General features: G+C 47.4%; 1 protein-coding gene across 2 annotated transcripts in view; it reads right to left on the reverse strand.

Annotated features, from left to right (window-relative positions):
• LOC311102784 (vam6/Vps39-like protein) overlaps positions 1–20,899 on the reverse strand; it is a 61,261-nt gene that overhangs the window by 33,393 nt on the left and 6,969 nt on the right. Inside the window, exons 9-13 of one of the 2 annotated variants that reach the window (XM_084144198.1) lie at positions 9,117–9,237; positions 7,140–7,260; positions 3,749–3,875; positions 3,335–3,477; positions 1,400–1,540 (exon numbers count right to left, since the gene is read on the reverse strand). In XM_084144198.1, the coding sequence (XP_084000324.1) occupies positions 1,400–1,540; positions 3,335–3,477; positions 3,749–3,875; positions 7,140–7,260; positions 9,117–9,237 (653 nt within the window). Of the gene's footprint in view, positions 1–1,399; positions 1,541–3,334; positions 3,478–3,748; positions 3,879–7,139; positions 7,261–9,116; positions 9,238–20,899 lie in introns of both variants that reach the window. The other variant, XM_084144197.1, reaches the window with a different exon arrangement.

Genomic DNA, 20,899 nt, shown 5'->3' on the forward strand with positions numbered 1-20,899 from the left:
GAGAGAAGAGAGCCACTAGATTAACAGAGGGGACACGTTGGTCTGGAGAGAGGAGAGCCACTAGATTAACAGAGGGGACACGTTGGTCTGGAGAGAGGAGAGCCACTAGATTAACAGAGGGGACACGTTGGTCTGGAGAGAAGAGAGCCACTAGATTAACAGAGGGGACACGTTGGTCTGGAGAGAAGAGAGCCACTAGATTAACAGAGGGGACACGTTGGTCTGGAGAGAAGAGAGCCACTAGATTAACAGAGGGGACACCAGGACCATGTTGGTCTGGAGAGAGGAGAGCCACTAGATTAACAGAGGGGACACGTTGGTCTGGAGAGAAGAGAGCCACTAGATTAACAGAGGGGACACGTTGGTCTGGAGAGAGGAGAGCCACTAGATTAACAGAGGGGACACGTTGGTCTGGAGAGAAGAGAGCCACTAGATTAACAGAGGGGACACGTTGGTCTGGAGAGAAGAGAGCCACTAGATTAACAGAGGGGACACGTTGGTCTGGAGAGAAGAGAGCCACTAGATTAACAGAGGGGACACGTTGGCCTGGAGAGAGGAGAGCCACTAGATTAACAGAGGGGACACCAGGGCCACGTTGGTCTGGAGAGAAGAGAGCCACTAGATTAACAGAGGGGACACCAGGGCCACGTTGGTCTAGATTAACAGAGGGGACACCAGGACCACGTTGGTCTGGAGAGAAGAGAGCCACTAGATTAACAGAGGGGACACCAGGGCCACGTTGGTCTGGAGAGAAGAGAGCCACTAGATTAACAGAGGGGACACGTTGGTCTGGAGAGAAGAGAGCCACTAGATTAACAGAGGGGACACCAGGACCACGTTGGTCTAGATTAACAGAGGGGACACCAGGACCACGTTGGTCTAGATTAACAGAGGGGACACCAGGACCACGTTGGTCTGGAGAGAAGAGAGCCACTAGATTAACAGAGGGGACACCAGGACCACGTTGGTCTGGAGAGAAGAGAGACACTAGATTAACAGAGGGGACACCAGGGACACGTTGGTCTGGAGAGAAGAGAGCCACTAGATTAACAGAGGGGACACCAGGACCACGTTGGTCTGGAGAGAAGAGAGACACTAGATTAACAGAGGGGACACCAGGGCCACGTCGGTCTGGAGAGAAGAGAGCCACTAGATTAAACAGAAGCAATATTAAAATCACCTTATTTCTGAAGAAGGACTGAGGAGTCTGAGTTTGTATCCCATAATTCTATGAGCTGGTTTTACAGACACAGATGAAGAGTAGTCCATACTCAATGGACAACCTTTATTAAGAGAGCTTTTCAGTCCAGGACTAGTCTTAAAATCAGTCTCCAGGAAACTGGCCCTTTTGATTATACACACAAGATAAAAAAGGGACACAAAGAAACAGAGGCCGTACATGCAGGTAGCATTTGAGCAGCGTGGTGTCGATGATCTGCAGAAGCTTTTTTCTACTCTTGATGGTGGGCGTTCCTTCCATGAGGGGAGAGGGGGTGGAGGGCTCCGAGTCGTTCAGCTGCTTCACCAGGTGGCTGCGTTTCTGGAATACACACATCACACCACACCACAGTCATCAGCCTTTTTCTGGATGGAAAAAGGGGCTTAGGTAGTGAGCGTGGCTATTGGCACAGCAACATGTTGGAGACCATTTTTAAAAAAAGGTCCCCATCTTGGCGGTGAAGATACATTTTTTTTTTCCGCCAATATCCAAAATATTGCAGTTTTAAAGCTAATTTCCTGAAATTCTATGCTTTTTTTCCATGGATAATTCTTTGTTCTCCTGCTCAAACATAACATCAATACTGCTAAATTCATAATAACTAAATCAATACTGCTAACTTCATAACTTGTTCAATACTTCTAAATTCATTATTTTAGGAATTTTCAAATTCTCCCCGACTGTCTAGCTTTTATTTTGGTGATTGTTGGTTCTCAAAAGACAATAAAAAAAATATATATGTCCATTATCTTTTCTACATACTTTATATCTGTTTTCTTTGTTTGTTTTTTTAATACTGTTTGGACTTAGACGACCCAAGAAAGAACTTTAGGCGGCCCGCCCAAGGATTATAATGGCAGACAAAACCCTGTCCAGCAGAATAGCACCCCCTGCCTCACTACAACAGTAAACGGATATGGATCATTTGGAGCGATGATGCACATTCACCTGAGACAGCACACAGAGAGAGGCAAGCCAGCGGTGGGACGGCAGGGCGGTAACGCTGCTGGTAAACGCTACAACCACCCACCTGAGACAGCACACAGAGAGAGGCAAGCCAGCGGTGGGACGGCAGGGCCCCACCTGAGACAGCACACAGAGAGAGGCAAGCCAGCGGTGGGACGGCAGGGCCCCACCTGAGACAGCACACAGAGAGAGGCAAGCCAGCGGTGGGACGGCAGGGCGGTAACGCTGCTGGTAAACGCTACAACCACCCACCTGAGACAGCACACAGAGAGAGGCAAGCCAGCGGTGGGACGGCAGGGCGGTAACGCTGCTGGTAAACGCTACAACCACCCACCTGAGACAGCACACAGAGCGAGGCAAGCCAACGGTGGGACGGCAGGGCGGTAACGCTGCTGGTAAACGCTACAACCACCCACCTGAGACAGCACACAGAGAGAGGCAAGCCAGCGGTGGGACGGCAGGGCGGTAACGCTGCTGGTAAACGCTACAACCACCCACCTGAGACAGCACACAGAGAGAGGCAAGCCAGCGGTGGGACGGCAGGGCCACACCTGAGACAGCACACAGAGAGAGGCAAGCCAGCGGTGGGACGGCAGGGCGGTAACGCTGCTGGTAAACGCTACAACCACCCACCTGAGACAGCACACAGAGAGAGGCAAGCCAGCGGTGGGACGGCAGGGCGGTAACGCTGCTGGTAAACGCTACAACCACCCACCTGAGACAGCACACAGAGAGAGGCAAGCCAGCGGTGGGACGGCAGGGCGGTAACGCTGCTGGTAAACGCTACAACCACCCACCTGAGACAGCACACAGAGAGAGGCAAGCCAGCGGTGGGACGGCAGGGCGGTAACGCTGCTGGTAAACGCTACAACCACCCACCTGAGACAGCACACAGAGAGAGGCAAGCCAGCGGTGGGACGGCAGGGCGGTAACGCTGCTGGTAAACGCTACAACCACCCACCTGAGACAGCACACAGAGAGAGGCAAGCCAGCGGTGGGACGGCAGGGCCCCACCTGAGACAGCACACAGAGAGAGGCAAGCCAGCGGTGGGACGGCAGGGCCCCACCTGAGACAGCACACAGAGAGAGGCAAGCCAGCGGTGGGACGGCAGGGCGGTAACGCTGCTGGTAAACGCTACAACAACACACCTGTGTCAGATAGTCTATGAGCGCGAGGTAGGCCTTCTCCAGCTCTGCCCCAGACAGAGTCGGCAGGGGGTTGGGGTAGTGCAGCTGTTTACGGTAGTCGGTGGGGAGCAGGTCCGGATACAGACCTATCACATGGGTGGGATCTGTGGGGAGGAAGGTACAGCGTTACTATGGTTACGTTCCAAATAGTGCACTACTTTTGACCAGGCGCCACGCGTCCCAAATGACACCCTATACAGTGCACTACTGTTGACCAGAGCCCTTGTTGGTTATGATTGGCCGAAAGGCGTTTTATCCTGTGCTAAATCAAGAAGAACATCACAGCTGCTTTATCACTTCCACTTCACACATTGTAGCTAAAAACCTAAAGTAAAAATCTCCCGTCTCAGATAATAATGTTGGTAAAAACCTCACCTGTGCCGAGCTTAGCAAACACCTGCATGGAGTCATCAAACCTCTTCTGACAGAACAGATTGAAGGCGTAGAGATTCTGGATGTGGTGAACCTGCTGTCTCTTATCGCCTTCCACATCATCCTTCATCTTCTGGGGGAGAGAGGGATGGAGGAGGGGAGGGGGAGAGAGGGATGGAGGAGGGGAGGGGGAGAGAGGGATGGAGGAGGGGAGGGGGAGAGAGGGATGGAGGAGGGGAGGGGGAGAGAGGGATGGAGGAGGGGAGAGATGGAGGAGGGGAGGGATGGAGGAGGGGAGGGGGAGAGAGGGATGGAGGAGGGGAGAGATGGAGGAGGGGAGGGATGGAGGAGGGGAGGGATGGAGGAGGGGAGGGATGGAGGAGGGGAGGGATGGAGGAGGGGAGGGGGAGAGAGGGATGGAGGAGGGGAGGGGGAGAGAGGGATGGAGGAGGGGAGGGGGAGAGAGGGATGGAGGAGGGGAGGGGGAGAGAGGGATGGAGGAGGGGAGAGATGGAGGAGGGGAGGGATGGAGGAGGGGAGGGATGGAGGAGGGGAGGGGGAGAGAGGGATGGAGGAGGGGAGGGGGAGAGAGGGATGGAGGAGGGGAGGGATGGAGGAGGGGAGGGATGGAGGAGGGGAGGGGGAAAGAGGGATGGAGGAGGGGAGGGATGGAGGAGGGGAGGGATGGAGGAGGGGAGGGATGGAGGAGGGGAGGGGGAAAGAGGGATGGAGGAGGGGAGGGGGAGAGACAAGATGAGAGATGCAGGAGGAGAGAGAGAGAGAGAGACAGAGGGATGAAGTGAGTCATACCATGACATACCATGACATGGAGGAGGGGAGAGATGGAGGAGGGGAGGGATGGAGGAGGGGAGGGATGGAGGAGGGGAGGGGGAGAGAGGGATGGAGGAGAGAGGGATGGAGGAGGGGAGGGGGAGAGAGGGAGAGAGGGATGGAGGAGGGGAGGGGGAGAGAGGGATGGAGGAGGGGAGGGGGAGAGAGGGATGGAGGAGGGGAGGGGGAGAGAGGGATGGAGGAGGGGAGAGATGGAGGAGGGGAGGGATGGAGGAGGGGAGGGATGGAGGAGGGGAGGGGGAGAGAGGGATGGAGGAGGGGAGGGGGAGAGAGGGATGGAGGAGGGGAGGGGGAGGAGGAGGAGGGGAGGGGGAGAGAGGGATGGAGGAGGGGAGGGGGAGAGAGGGATGGAGGAGGGGAGGGGGAGAGAGGGATGGAGGAGGGGAGGGGGAGAGAGGGATGGAGGAGGGGAGGGGGAGAGAGGGATGGAGGAGGGGAGGGATGGAGGAGGGGAGGGATGGAGGAGGGGAGGGATGGAGGAGGGGAGGGATGGAGGAGGGGAGGGATGGAGGAGGGGAGGGGGAGAGAGGGATGGAGGAGGGGAGGGGGAGAGAGGGATGGAGGAGGGGAGGGATGGAGGAGGGGAGGGATGGAGGAGGGGAGGGATGGAGGAGGGGAGGGGGAAAGAGGGATGGAGGAGGGGAGGGGGAGAGACAAGATGAGAGATGCAGGAGGAGAGAGAGAGAGAGAGACAGAGGGATGAAGTGAGTCATACCATGACAGGCCAGTATTATATACATCTGTCCCCATTACCCAGCCCCATAACCCTTACCCAGCCCCCTGGATCCTAACTGTCCCCATTACCCAGCCCCTAACCATTACCCAGCCCTCTGGATCCTAACTGTCCCCATTACCCAGCCCCTAACCATTACCCAGCCCTCTGGATCCTATCTGTCCCCATTACCCAGCCCCTAACCATTACCCAGCCCTCTGGATCCTAACTGTCCCCATTACCCAGCCCCTAACCCTTACCCAGCCCCCTGGATCCTAACTGTCCCCATTACCCAGCCCCTAACCATTACCCAGCCCCCTGGATCCTAACTGTCCCCATTACCCAGCCCCTAACCATTACCCAGCCCTCTGGATCCTAACTGTCCCCATTACCCAGCCCCTAACCATTACCCAGCCCTCTGGATCCTATCTGTCCCCATTACCCAGCCCATAACCCTTACCCAGCCCTCTGGATCCTAACTGTCCCCATTACCCAGCCCCTAACCATTACCCAGCCCTCTGGATCCTATCTGTCCCCATTACCCAGCCCATAACCCTTACCCAGCCCTCTGGATCCTATCTGTCCCCATTACCCAGCCCCCTGGATCCTAACTGTCCCCATTACCCAGCCCCTAACCATTACCCAGCCCCCTGGATCCTAACTGTCCCCATTACCCAGCCCCTAACCATTACCCAGCCCTCTGGATCCTAACTGTCCCCATTACCCAGCCCCTAACCATTACCCAGCCCTCTGGATCCTATCTGTCCCCATTACCCAGCCCATAACCCTTACCCAGCCCTCTGGATCCTAACTGTCCCCATTACCCAGCCCCTAACCCTTACCCAGCCCTCTGGATCCTATCTGTCCCCATTACCCAGCCCATAACCATTACCCAGCCCTCTGGATCCTAACTGTCCCCATTACCCAGCCCTCTGGATCCTATCTGTCCCCATTACCCAGCCCCTAACCCTTACCCAGCCCTCTGGATCCTATCTGTCCCCATTATCCAGCCCCTAACCCTTACCCAGCCCCCTGGATCCTATCTGTCCCCATTACCCAGCCCTCTGGATCCTAACTGTCCCCATTACCCAGCCCTCTGGATCCTAACTGTCCCCATTATCCAGCCCCTAACCATTACCCAGCCCTCTGGATCCTATCTGTCCCCATTACCCAGCCCCTAACCCTTACCCAGCCCTCTGGATCCTATCTGTCCCCATTACCCAGCCCCATAACCCTTACCCAGCCCTCTGGATCCTAACTGTCCCCATTACCCAGCCCTCTGGATCCTAACTGTCCCCATTACCCAGCCCTCTGGATCCTATCTGTCCCCATTACCCAGCCCCTAACCCTTACCCAGCCCTCTGGATCCCATCTGTCCCCATTACCCAGCCCTCTGGATCCCATCTGTCCCCATTACCCAGCCCTCTGGATCCCATCTGTCCCCATTACCCAGCCCTCTGGATCCTATCTGTCCCCATTACCCAGCCCTCTGGATCCTATCTGTCCCCATTACCCAGCCCCCTGGATCCTATCTGTCCCCATTACCCAGCCCCTAACCATTACCCAGCCCTCTGGATCCTATCTGTCCCCATTACCCAGCCCTCTGGATCCTATCTGTCCTATAGAAAATAATCTAGAACCTAAAAGGGTTCTTTGACTGTCCCCATATGAGAACCGTTTGAAGAACCCTTTTGGTTTCCAGGTAGAACCCTTTTGGTGTCCAGGTAGAACCCTTTTGGTGTCCAAGTAGAACCCTTTTGGTGTCCAGGTAGAACCCTTTTGGTGTCCAGGTAGAACACCAGTCTGTCAGTGGTAGTTTATCCTACTCACCGCCAGTTGCAGGGCCAGTTCAAACTGCTTGTCCTGTAGGAGCTGTCTGATCTGGCTGGCGATGGACACAGGCACCAGGCGCCACACAAAATGGTTGCTGGCCACGTAAACTATATTGGGCCTGGGACAGACAGAAGGAGAGAGAACGACAAGAGAGAGTTTTCCATTACAATATGATGTGTGATGGTTGATAGACAAACGTTCTCTATCAAAATAACATTTTGGAATACGTCAGAGAGTCTATTTTATTGAAACTATATTTAAATTCTGGTTCTAATAGAGACCGCAAAACTATTACAGGGGGACATCTGATCTGAATAACGCTGGTTTCCCTTTCAGTTGGTTCACTGGATAAAACATGCATTATATCTTGTGTCCCTAGTTTCAAAACATAACCGTAGAGGATTTTGTTGACCTGGTCAGGTAATCAAGCTGGTCAGGTAATCAAGCTGGTCAGGTAATCAACCTGGTCAGGTAATCAAGCTGGTCAGGTAATCAAGCTGGTCAGGTAATCATGCTGGTCAGGTAATCATGCTGGTCAGGTAATCAAGCTGGTCAGGTAATCAACCTGGTCAGGTAATCAAGCTGGTCAGGTAATCATGCTGGTCAGGTAATCAAGCTGGTCAGGTAATCAAGCTGGTCAGGTAATCATGCTGGTCAGGTAATCATGCTGGTCAGGTAATCATGCTGGTCAGGTAATCATGCTGGTCAGGTAATCATGCTGGTCAGGTAATCAAGCTGGTCAGGTAATCATGCTGGTCAGGTAATCAAGCTGGTCAGGTAATCATGCTGGTCAGGTAATCATGCTGGTCAGGTAATCAAGCTAGTCAGGTAATCATGCTGGTCAGGTAATCAAGCTGGTCAGGTAATCAAGCTGGTCAGGTAATCATGCTGGTCAGGTAATCATGCTGGTCAGGTAATCAAGCTGGTCAGGTAATCAAGCTAGTCAGGTAATCATGCTGGTCAGGTAATCATGCTGGTCAGGTAATCAAGCTGGTCAGGTAATCAAGCTAGTCAGGTAATCATGCTGGTCAGGTAATCATGCTGGTCAGGTAATCATGCTGGTCAGGTAATCAAGCTGGTCAGGTAATCAGGCTGGTCAGGTAATCAGGCTGGTCAGGTAATCAAGCTGGTCAGGTAATCATGCTGGTCAGGTAATCATGCTGGTCAGGTAATCAAGCTGGTCAGGTAATCAGGCTGGTCAGGTAATCAGGCTGGTCAGGTAATCATGCTGGTCAGGTAATCATGCTGGTCAGGTAATCATGCTGGTCAGGTAATCAAGCTGGTCAGGTAATCAAGCTGGTCAGGTAATCATGCTGGTCAGGTAATCAAGCTGGTCAGGTAATCAAGCTGGTCAGGTAATCATGCTGGTCAGGTAATCATGCTGGTCAGGTAATCATGCTGGTCAGGTAATCATGCTGGTCAGGTAATCATGCTGGTCAGGTAATCAAGCTGGTCAGGTAATCATGCTGGTCAGGTAATCATGCTGGTCAGGTAATCATGCTGGTCAGGTAATCAAGCTGGTCGGGTAATCAAGCTGGTCAGGTAATCATGCTGGTCAGGTAATCATGCTGGTCAGGTAATCATGCTGGTCAGGTAATCAAGCTGGTCAGGTAATCAAGCTGGTCAGGTAATCAAGCTGGTCAGGTAATCAAGCTGGTATCCTCAGAGTCTCAGAGTCGGAGCGGTGATCTAGGATCAGTTTTACCCTTTAGATCACAACAAATAAGATAATATGGATAGATCCTAGATGATCTGATCTGTATAGTGTGATAGATCCTAGATGATCTGATCTGTATAGTGTGATAGATCCTAGATGATCTGATCTGTATAGTGTGATAGATCCTAGATGATCACTCCTTCTCTGAGACGCTCTGATCTGTATAGTGTGATAGCTCCCTGATCTGTATAGTGTGATAGATCCTACTATGAGATGATCTGATCTGATCTGTATAGTGTGATAGCTAGCATAATCACCCAGCTGATGTGATGAATCGTGGTCTCTGCAGCTCCACACTCTGAACCAGCAGCCTGGGTTCAAAGGTCCTGATCTCCACATAGCGCGGCAGGACAGCTATGATGTAGGGGGACTGATGTTCTGAGAGAGGGGAGAGAAACAGCTATGATGTAGGGGGACTGATGTTCTGAGAGAGGGGAGAGAAACAGCTATGATGTAGGGGGACTGGTGCTCTGAGAGAGGAGAGAGAAACAGCTATGATGTAGGGGGACTGGTGCTCTGAGAGAGGGGAGAGAAACAGCTATGATGTAGGGGGACTGATGTTCTGAGAGAGGGGAGAGAAACAGCTATGATGTAGGGGGACTGGTGCTCTGAGAGAGACTCGTAAATTTCCTCAGTGAAAACAATGTACTGAGCAAATGTCAAATTGGCTTTTTACCAAATTACCATATGACAGACCACGTATTCACCCTGCACACCCTATTTGACAAACAAACAAACCAAAACAAAGGCAAAGTCTTCTCATGCTTTGTTGATTTCAAAAAAGCTTTTGACTCAATTTGGCATGAGGGTCTGCTATACACATTGATGGAAAGGGGTGTTGGGGGAAAAACATACGACATTATAAAATCCCATGTACACAAACAACAAGTGTGTCGTTAAAATGGGCAAAAAACACACACATTTCTTTCCACAGGGCCATGGGGTGAGACAGGGATGCAGTTTAGGCCCCACCCTCTTCAACATATATATCAACGAATTGGCGAGGGCACTAGAACAGTCTGCAGCACCCAGCCTCACCCTACTAGAATCTGAAGTAAAATGTCTACTGTTTGCTGATGATCTGGTGCTTCTGTCCCCAACCAAGGAAGGCCTACAGCAGCACCTAGATCTTCTGCACATATTCTGTCAGACCTGGGACCTGACAGTAAATATCAGTAAGACAAAAATAATGGTGTTCCAAAAAAGGTCCAGTTGCCAGGACCACAAATACCATCTAGACACTGTGCCCTAGAGCACACAAAAAACTATACATACCCTGGCCTAAACATCAGCGCCACAGGTAGCTTTCCACAAAGCTGTGAACGATCTTAGAGTCAAGGCAAGAAGGGCCTTCTATGTCATCAAAAGGAACATACAATTTGACATAACAATTAGGATCTGGCTAAAAATACTTGAATCAGTTATAGAACCCTTTGCCCTTTATGGTTGTGAGGTCTGGGGTCCGCTCACCAACCAAGAATTCACAAAATGGGACAAACACCAAATTGAGACTCTGCGTGCAGAATTCTGAAAAAATATCCTCAGTGTACAATGTAGAACACCAAATAATGCATGTAGAGCAGAATTAGGCCGCTCCCTGCTAATTATCAAAATCCAGTAAAGAGCCGTTAAATTCTATAACCACTTAAAAGGAAGCGATTCCCAAACCTTCCATAACAAAGCCATCACCTACAGAGAGATGAACCTGGAGAAGAGTCCCCTAAGTAAGCTGGTCCTGGGGCTCTGTTCACAAACAGACCCCACAGAGCCCCAGGACAACACAATTAGACCCAACAAAATCATGAGAAAACAAAAAGAGAATTACTTGACACATTGGAAAGAATTTACAAAAAACGGAGCAAACTAGAATGCTATTTGGCCCTAAAAAGAGAGTACACAGTGGCAGAATACCTGACCATCGTGACTGACCCAAACTTAAGGAAATCTTTGACTATGTACAGACTCAGTGAGCATAGCCTTGCTATTGAGAAAGGCCGCCGTAGGCAGACCTGGCTCTCAAGAGAAGATTAGGCAAGCAGAAGTGCAAAACGATTGAAACCAATAACAGGAGACTGGTTCCCAAAACACACAGGGAAAGGGGAGTGAAAAAAAGGCTTGCAGAATATTGTGAGGACGGCGATAACTAAAAAATGCAGCCTACCCGAGCAAGGAGTGTGTGTGTGTGTGTGTGTGCGCGTGTGTGTGTGACCTGATGGTCAGGAGGAAAATCACATCAGCTAAACCCAGGTGAGTTTATAAGATGTGTACGGTGGAAAAATACAGCCGCCTAAAGCAGGGTGGGATTTTTCCTCTGACGTGTGTGTATATAAAAAGATTGTACGACCATTTTGTTGCAGAGCGCTCTCATGAATAAACATTCTGACCATTGCAGAATTGGGTCTTTGTTTAATTTATTCAAACTAAGAGATTTACAACCTTTTGGGAATTATTCAAAGATTTAAGAAGTTAGTTGACTTCAACCATTGAAATAACAAAATTCTCGTGACAGCTTGGTCCTTCGAGCCGGATATCAATATCCGTCTTCTGTCGTTCCGGGGGACATCGAAAACCGTGCACGGGCGGATGATTCATCCGTATAGACAAAGACCTGCCCTCTGAGATTGGGGGATCAATACCCTCTGGGGGATCAATACCCTCTGGGGGATCAATACAGGCCTGTGACAACCTGGAAACGACAGAAACGGTGACGATATCCAACCAAAATTGAGCTGCAAGAATAAGGTCAGTAATCTTTATTCATTGGATTTTGGGGGAAGTGATCTGAACTTGCAATAATACTGCTGTGATTATTGTAAAGGGCAGAGAATGATTACCAAAATCCACTAAGCCTTGCCATTGCGTTTTTAGACCCAATGCGCCAGTATTCTAGACAGATAAAAAATGCGAGTGGTATAGCCAGTAAACTTAAGTAAAGAGAGGTGGGTCCGAAATTGACTTCAGGTAGAGAGGCCATTACCGAACATAAACTTAAACTTGTGTTGAGACAATCTGAAAGAGGGTTGTCAAAAGTACACCAGAAAATAGATATATTAATCGCGATAATTAATTAATTCCAAAGGAGGGGACTAAAATAGGTCGCGTGAGAAAGAATGGTTGTCCCGTCCGTTTCATGAAACTGGGGTCTTAAAACACTCTGGGTTATGGGTTGAATAATTTAAATGGTTAATTACAAAGGTTGATCATAACATTTGCTCAAAAGTCACACCTAATATTACTCCAAAGTAGAAAGAAACTAATTACAATTGATTCTTTTGAGGAAGAAACATACAATTAAAAAGTATAAGACATCAGAGTTATTAACTAATTAAAGACCAAATAAATGTTTACAAATATATATATATATATATATATATATATATATAGTAAAATCATTTAATACCTAACAATTCAGTTAGAGTGATACAATAATTATTAGAGAGGTATGGTTGAGGGACGTCTGGACGCAGACAAACTCGAATCCATGGTAAAACAGATGCACAAGGTGTGTAAAGGCAGAGTAGAAAGAGAGTGAGTGAAAGGGCTAGATACGGCCAGTATGTTGGGAAAATAACTGAATTGTGTAATAGCCACAGGGAACATTACCATCGTCATGCAGACTTCTCTAAAGTACATGAGTGTAAACAAGAGGATAGTGAGACTATTAGCCAATACTTAGAGAGGCTTAAGGATGTGTTCAACGCAAACAGTGGCATACCCGAGCCAGACCAGAGACAGGGGAATGATACGCCCTACCATCAGCAATTTAAAAAAGCATTCCTCAATGGAATGAGACCAGAGATAAGCAGGACCATTAAAAATACTTTGATAGGGTGGGGAACAGCACCGCTAGCTGAGGTTACAAGATATGCAATCCATCATGAGCAGAATAAGTGCTTTAACTGTAGTCAGGAAGGGCATTTTGCCAAAGAGTGTGAGGCGCCGTGCAAATACTGGCCTAGAACAGGCCACAACCATCGAGATTGCAGATAGTGGTAGGATAGGATTGGGCAACTGTGAAGGGAGACTGGACCCCAGGACAGAGTTATTTTACAGTGGGCCGTAGACGGAGAGTATCGAGATAAACGTAATCAACTACGTAACAATCTCAGAGATTACTACCATAGACATGCTGATTTTTCTAAAATCCACGAGTGCAAACAGGTAGCAGATGGGCCGTATCATCAACAATTAAAAATAGCCTTTTTTTAAGCGGAATGAGGCCTGACATTTCTCAAACAATAAAAAAAAAAGACCCTGATTGGCTGGGGCACAGAAACACTGATTGAGGTTAAAAGGTATGCAGTTTACCAAGAGCAGAACGGGAGAGAAAAGAGGAGTAAGAGACCTGAAGGGAGTGCCAACTCTCGGGGAGACAGAAGGCCAGAACAAAGGGGCAGTGTCCTGGAAATCACAGTCTGTGTTTTTTTTTGTCAGTTCTGCTGGGAGTAGATTCTAGTGAGGAGGAGACTGAGGAGCCCATTGATCCAAGTTGTGAGGTGTTTGAATTGGCTACTCTTGACCTGGCACTTCAACAGGAACAGAAACCTTATTTGACATTGACAGTAATGGGTAAGAACATTAAATTCCTATGCGATACAGGGGCTTGCAGGACAGCAATCTGTTCAGCAGACAATCCAGAGGGAGTGAGGATTGATGGGGAGAAAATCATAGTGCGATCTGCCTCTGGTCATCAATTTATTGAAAGGTTATCAGCCCCAATAACCCTAAAACATGACCAATCAGGTGTCCGGTAAACTTACTAGGACGAGATGTAATGGCTAAATTGAATGTGGCCGTCACTCCCACTGAGAGGGGAATGAAAACACACATGGTCAGAGACAATATGGTGATCTGTGGGGAGGGGGAACCATGTAATTTGTATAGTCAAGACTTGTTAAGGGGGGGGGGTAACTGATATTCCCCGAACCTTAATGGAACTTGCTGATGATGTGGTACCAGGCCCCACTAAAATGTCCCCCGATGACCTACACTGTACTCTCTGGTTTTACCAACACCCAGATCTAGATTCAATCTATGAGGAAGCACTATTTAAAACCACAGAAAGAACTGTAGCATTGAAATAGTTTCACTATGACAACACCCACGCAGCAGAGACTGTTAAGAGAGAAATGGAACCCACATGTGTCCCTAGCAAAGGAGCCAGCAGAGGACTGGAAAGACATGGGCCAGTGAGTATCCAAGGGTAAGAGGATCACTGATTGGGTCAACATTGAGAATGGAGATCAGCACAGCACATCCACGGTTTAGGTATCGTCGGAAATTGAATTGGAGAGCCAATGGTACATTTAGATGAGGGTAGAGATTGTAGAGGATTTCCTGTGTAAAAAAAAAAAAAGGTAATAGAAATTGGGTGATGAGAAATGTTGAATTGCATTGTTTAAGCAAGAATGGTATTCAATTCATGCTTTCTAATAATAATAATAATAATATTTCTAGTTACGGTGTATGCAAATATGTTATTCATTTTCGGTGGTGTGTGGATAGAATTTACTAATGCCAGGATTTAGTAAACGAAGCAGAGGGTAATGTGAAGCGGATGTCTGAATAGTTTCTTTATACAACAGTGAGTTATACAGACAGTTCACATTGAACAATGGGAGATCATTATTACCATTAAGCTGATGGCGTAGTAAACATTTTTCGTAGGTTCTGGATTTATTAAACAATACGTTTATATTTTAATAAATTAATGCAACAGGTTTAAATCAGTAGATTACCGGAAAGTGGTTATGGGTTTGTTATTTATAGGTTTAGTGAATTTAATGAAACGTGGAGTTATCCGATGTGTTCTGAGGGAGGAGTTTTTTTTATTTTCTTTATTTCCCAGGATTGAGGGAAATCCCCTACAGTATATGTTAAGGGACAGTAGGAGACAACGTATCAAACTTTTTTTTAAATAGATGCCTGGGAACAAAATATCACTGCTTACTTACACGAAGTAAGGGATTATATTGGCAAATGAGTGAAATATGACATTAAGAAAGGTGACAGGAACAATATACGGGGAAACAGACATTTCCTATGTTCTTGATTATATTTTGCATTTTGGCCATTTAGCAGACGCTCTTGTCCGGAGCGTCTTACAGTTAGTGAGTGCATACATTTTCATACTGTAAAGAAGACAGGATAAAGAATTGAACATGTGGAAAAAAGAAAGGGGCAATCCTACGAGATAATGTCTGGCATAAAGATAAATTATTTATTTTATTAAAGTCACCGTTTTGATATGCGGAAATATTGACACATGGGTAAAGTCATGTGTCAATAGGGGGGATGGTAGAGCAGGTTAGGAAAAACGTTGTTAGAGCAGGAACAGGAAACACTTTGTGGCCTATGGTATAACGACATACTGAAAACATTGTTTTGTTACAGATGTGTCATCTGTGCACAGAATAATCACCAAGGTAGAGAGAGCACCCCAGGGGGAATATCCCCTGGCAAAATATCCAGTCCAGCAATTGGAAATTGATTTTTATAGAGTTATCACGGAGTGAAGGGAAGAAATTGGGTACAATGCCTACCAATAGTGTTGATCACCATTAGAGTAACCCCAGATAAAGATGGGTTATCCCCCTTCGAGAAGGTATTTGGGAGACCATACAGAATGCCCGAGTTAGGTAGACTTGAACAGGCAGACAGAGGCAGAAGACACATTGGCAGAACATATGAGGAGACTGTTCGTTAACCAAAGCCGTAGGTCAAAGATTGTGTCCCACAGGAGAACTAAAGGAGAAGGTAACCCACTCTATCCAACCAGGTGACTGGGTGTGGATCCAATCCTTAAAGAAGAAAGACTGGAAGTAGCCCCGCTGGGAGGGACCATACCAAGTCCTATTGGTAACTGCCTTCGCTGTAAGAATAGCTGAGAGAGCCACTTGGGTCCACGTTACCCACTGCAAAAAGGTAGGCCCACATACCAGCACCGTTGAACACACACAGAGTTAAAGAGAAGAACTGAACCACTAGGGTTAGGGGGTAAACTCTGTTAACGAAGAAACCCTACCCCGACCTTTCATCACTGTGGGGTGTTCCTAGAGGTGTGGGTATGGGGAAGTACCAGGCAGGTGGGTCAGGGACAGGATTGGGATGGCAGTTTTGGGGATTTTGGGGGACTCTGAGCTGCATCATCTTGTTAACCATATTATGGATTAATCCAGGTCAACCTAAACAGGGAAATGAACAAAATAATACCAAGGCACTGATTCGATCTCGTAGAAATACTGAAACCAATAAAGACTATTGGGAGAATGATTATTTTATAGTTAAAGTCCGTTTAGGACAAGATGGGGGATTCAAAGTACCATTCGCCTTCTCTCATGAAGAGTTAGGAGGTTTTGGGGGCATTGGTAAGAGGGGGGCGTGTACAAGAAAGGAAGGTCCTAGAAGGTATGGAAAATACATTTGCACTGGGGATAGCACATGTCCTTGGGCAAAGGTGTTTAAACATACCTGGGGAACATACTATGAGAATGGGATGGACGCAGCACACCGATGGGGAATTAAACAAACCCATGATAAATGCAAAACGGAACTGGTGATAACGGTAAAGTCAATTATGCAAGATGACATAGCAAGGAACTATTGGGTCTGTGTTGATGTCGGGGCAAATACATGTGGGACGCTCATTTTTCAGGAGAGAAATGAATCTTCCACCCCCGGGACAGAACAGCAGGTAGATCCAATGTTATCACCAGAGGTATGTAAAATAAAAAACTAGTCTAACACCCTTTGGAAGGCCCTCAGAAGGAATCCTAAATAGCACTAAACCACCAAGGGTAGAACATTTCCTCATGCAGGAAATGAACCAAGGAGAAGTAGAAGGAATTTCAAAAGAGAACTTCTGGGTAAAGTGGATGAACAACACAGCTAGGGCGTTGGGCCAAACTATGCCTGTTCAACAGGTAGGCCAGTCCTTTTAACTGCACCTATGCCTCAGACCATGTTCTCTTGTGTGATAGATTTGGGATCAAACCAAACCTCACCTAATTGTTCTGATATTAAAATATTCGCTCTTAAAAAAGAGAATGTTAAGACACCCCAATTCACCATGACCCCCCGGAGATTATCAATGTTATAGACACCAAAGTAATGCGAATCGCAGATCAAATTGGAGAAGGGTTTACAACAACGTTTTTCTGCTGGGTTACAATTAATACAAATATTGACTGGATTAATTACATCTATTACAATCAACAAAGGTTCATTAAATCAGACAAAGGATGCAGTGAAGGGAATCTCAGACCAACTATCCGCCACCTCACTCATGCCCTGACAGAATAGGTTGGCTCTCGATATGCTTTCAGTAGAGAAGGGCGGGATTTGCAAGATGGTGGGAGGTCATCGTTGTACGTTTATCCCCAACAATACAGCCCCAGATGGTACAGTAACTAGAGCACTGGCAGGTCTCACTGCATTGAGTGAAGAATGGGCTGAGAACTGGGGGGGTGAATACATCATTGACTGGATGGGTTGATGAAATGTTTGGTAAATGGAAAACTATTGTTGCAACTATTCTGGGTGCAGCTATAGCTTGTACGGGTATTCCCTGTGTCTGAGGGTTGGTGAGCAAGGCGTTGGAGATGGGCCCATTCCCTACTCAGACCGATGGAATGACGTCCTATATCGTTCCCGCGCTAGTGGACGATGCAGAAGATTTTAACCCTGATGAACCTAACTTGGATGAGACAATTTTTGATGTTAAGTGTATTATCTTTTCAATGAAAGTTATAGTGAAAATCCTAACAAGGAGTGTGAGTTATGGTTGGAAGTAACATTTGGTAGCAATGCAAGACAAATTTTATTTTTATAGTGTGTTTTGTACTAGTGATTCATTTAATATGCAAAACAAGTTGGTGCCTTGTTGTGTGTTTCATTTAATAAGAATGTATTTTAAACGTGTGTGTGAAATTTAGTCAAAGGGTGGATTGATAAAGAAATGTGTGAGTAAGATATGACTAAAATGTTACTCCCTCAGTTAAACTAATAATGGATGACTAATTAGTAGACTAGAGCTTAGAGAGTTAATCAAATGTGTTTATATCCCAGCAACAGAGTATTTGTGTCTTGTAATTAGGCAAGCAGAAGTGCAAAACGATTGAAACCAATAACAGGAGACTGGTTCCCAAAACACACAGGGAAAGGGGAGTGAAAAAAAAGGCTTGCAGAATATTGTGAGGACGGCGATAACTAAAAAAATGCAGCCTACCCGAGCAAGGAGTGTGTGTGCGTGTGTGTGCGTGCGTATGCGTGTGCGCGTGCGTGTGCGTGTGTGTGTGACCTGATGGTCAGGAGAGCTGAGGAAAACCACATCAGCTAAACCCAGGTGTGAGTTGATGTGTACGGTGGAAAAATACAGCCGCCTAAAGCAGGGTGGGATTTTTCCTCTGACGTGTGTATATAAAAAGATTGCACGACCATTTTGTTGCAGAGCGCTCTCATGAATAAACATGCTGACCATTGCAGAATTGGGTCTTTCTTTAATTTATTCAAACTAAGAGATTTACAACCTTTTGGGAATTATTCAAAGATTTAAGAAGTTAGTTGACTTCAACCATTGAGATAACAAAATTCTCGTGACACAGACACAGAGAGAGAGAGAGACAGACAGAGAGACAGAGAGAGACAGAGAGAGACAGAGAGAGACAGAGAGACAGGTGGGTAAAAGAACAGGGGAGGCTTGATGTGATATTATCATTACTATCAACAGAATACACTCCTAATGGATTACAGCCAGGTATCTACCAAACACTGACTACAAAGCACTGGGACCTACTGAAACAAACAACTTTGGGATCAGAATGTTAAAATATGCATCCTCAAGTCACGGTTCTAGTGGTTCAAAGCCCATACAACAGGCTCTATCTGTAAGTCTGTGTAGAGACTGGAGACCTTGGGGCTAGCAGGGCACACAGGAAATCATAGTTTAGCCAGCCATCTACAGCTGTGGAATGACACATTACAACTCCTTCTACAGCTCACAGCGCCTCACACTGGCCTGGGGAATGGGGACAGACTGACAGATCACGGGGGGGGGGGAGATCCCATATCATCCAAGTTCTTAGTTAGCCAGACTTGCACAGAGATGAGTAGGAAGTGTGTGTGGAGATATAGGGGGGGGGGGGGGGGGGTTAGGGGCCGAAGCTGGCCAGTTCTCTTCCTGCCCTGCCTCCTGCCAAAACCACACGATCAGTCGGATCATACTAAATGAGGAAATTGCTGTTTGAATTGAAACCTCAGTAGCTTCGAACTTCATTTCCCCTGTCAGATTGTTACCATGAGATACAGATAGACAGAGAGACTTCATTTTCTTTGTCTCATTAGAAAACTGGACTGGTGGCATCTCAGGCCAAAAAAGACAGCTCCACATTGTGTTCCACAGCTAGACTTGCCAAACTAAAACTGACAACATAGCAATCTTGGTTAAACCAAAACTAAAATCTGGCATAATTTAGTCAGATGCTCATGTTTCCACAGTCTAGTCAACAAGAGATTACAGCAGTGCTCCTGTATGTGTTGTGTTGCAACTGTGAGGTAATGGCATTAGACACAGTACAAAAAAACAAAGTTTAAAAAAGGATCCTTTTTTTTTTTAAAGTGAGGGAGAGAGTGATTACGAGAGGAGGAGAGTTAACAGCAGCACTCTGAAGAAGGAGAAGAAGGAGTCCCTGTCTAAAATTCAAGCCCTGCAAAACCCATCCAAAGACGGCGCAAGGGTGTAAGGCAGCCATTATGTGAGCTCCGACCAAACATTGGCCGTTTTGTGATTCTTTTGGTGTTTATTTTTACTTCATTTTTCACTAAATGTATCTGCTATGATTTATTATAACTGACAATAACTTATGAACATCAGATCAGCAGTTACTTATCCCAATTCCAGCTTCAACTTCGACTCATCTGCCCTGGTCTCCTTCTGTAATTCCGACCCAATTTCCAGGGTATCCAATAGGAAACGCTGGCGTTACAGAGGCAAGAGAGGGGGGATCCTGACGAGATTAAGGCGAAGGTAGAACTGGCCAGCTCTTCCCTCCATTCTATTGGCCAATAGAAGGATGACCTCTGATTCTCCATTCACCGAGCGGACAGGATAGTAGAGTCAGGGAAATCAAGGGAAATCAATGCCTCTTCATCAACAACAAATGGTGTTCTGACTCGAGCGCAGTGGTAGTCTCGACCCACTGTTCACCCATCTTGCAATACCTGATGGTCAAATGCCGACTCTTCTACCTCTCAAGGGAGTTTTCAGCTGTTATCGTGACTCTTGTGTACATTCCACCTCAAGATATATAACAAGCTGGCACTTAAGGAACTGTACGAGGCTATAAACAAGTAGGAAAAGATAGGCTACATCCGGAGGCTGCCTTCCTTGTTGGGCGGTCTAAGGCACTGCATCTCAGTGCTTGAGGCGTCACTACAGACCCCCGGGTTTGATTCCAGGCTGTATCACAACCGGCCGTGATTGGGAGTCCCATAGGGCGGCGCACAATTGGCCCAGCGTCGTCCGGGTTTGGCCGGTGTAGGCCGTCATTGTAAATAAGAATTTGTTCTTAACTGACTTGCCTAGTTAAATAAAGGTACAATTAAAAATTAAATTAAAAATGCCCAACTTCCTGCAACACGTCTCCTTCACCACTAGGGGCAATAGAGTCCTAGACCAGTGTTTCTCTACCCACAAGCAAGCATACAAGGTCCACCATTCAGCAAATCAGATCATGACTCTGTACTCCTACTTCCTGTTTACAAGCAGAAGCTCAAACAGGAAGTATGTGACTCTCTCCGTTGAGAAATCAGAATCAGAGATTATGCTACAGGACTGCTTCGCCAATAACATCGACGAGTTAACCACCTCAGTCACCGGCTTCATAAGGAAATGCATCGGTGACGTTGTCCCCGCAGTGAAGGTTCGCTGCTTCCCCAATAAAAAGCCTGGGATTAACACTGGTTGGCGCTAAGCTAAAGGACAGGGCTATGGCTGAGGCTTCGGCTGAGGACAGGAACAAGTACAGGAAGTCCCGCTACGACC

This window comes from Coregonus lavaretus (genome assembly GCF_964263955.1).
Source record: "Coregonus lavaretus genome assembly, chromosome: 27".
Lineage (NCBI taxonomy): Eukaryota > Metazoa > Chordata > Actinopteri > Salmoniformes > Salmonidae > Coregonus > Coregonus lavaretus.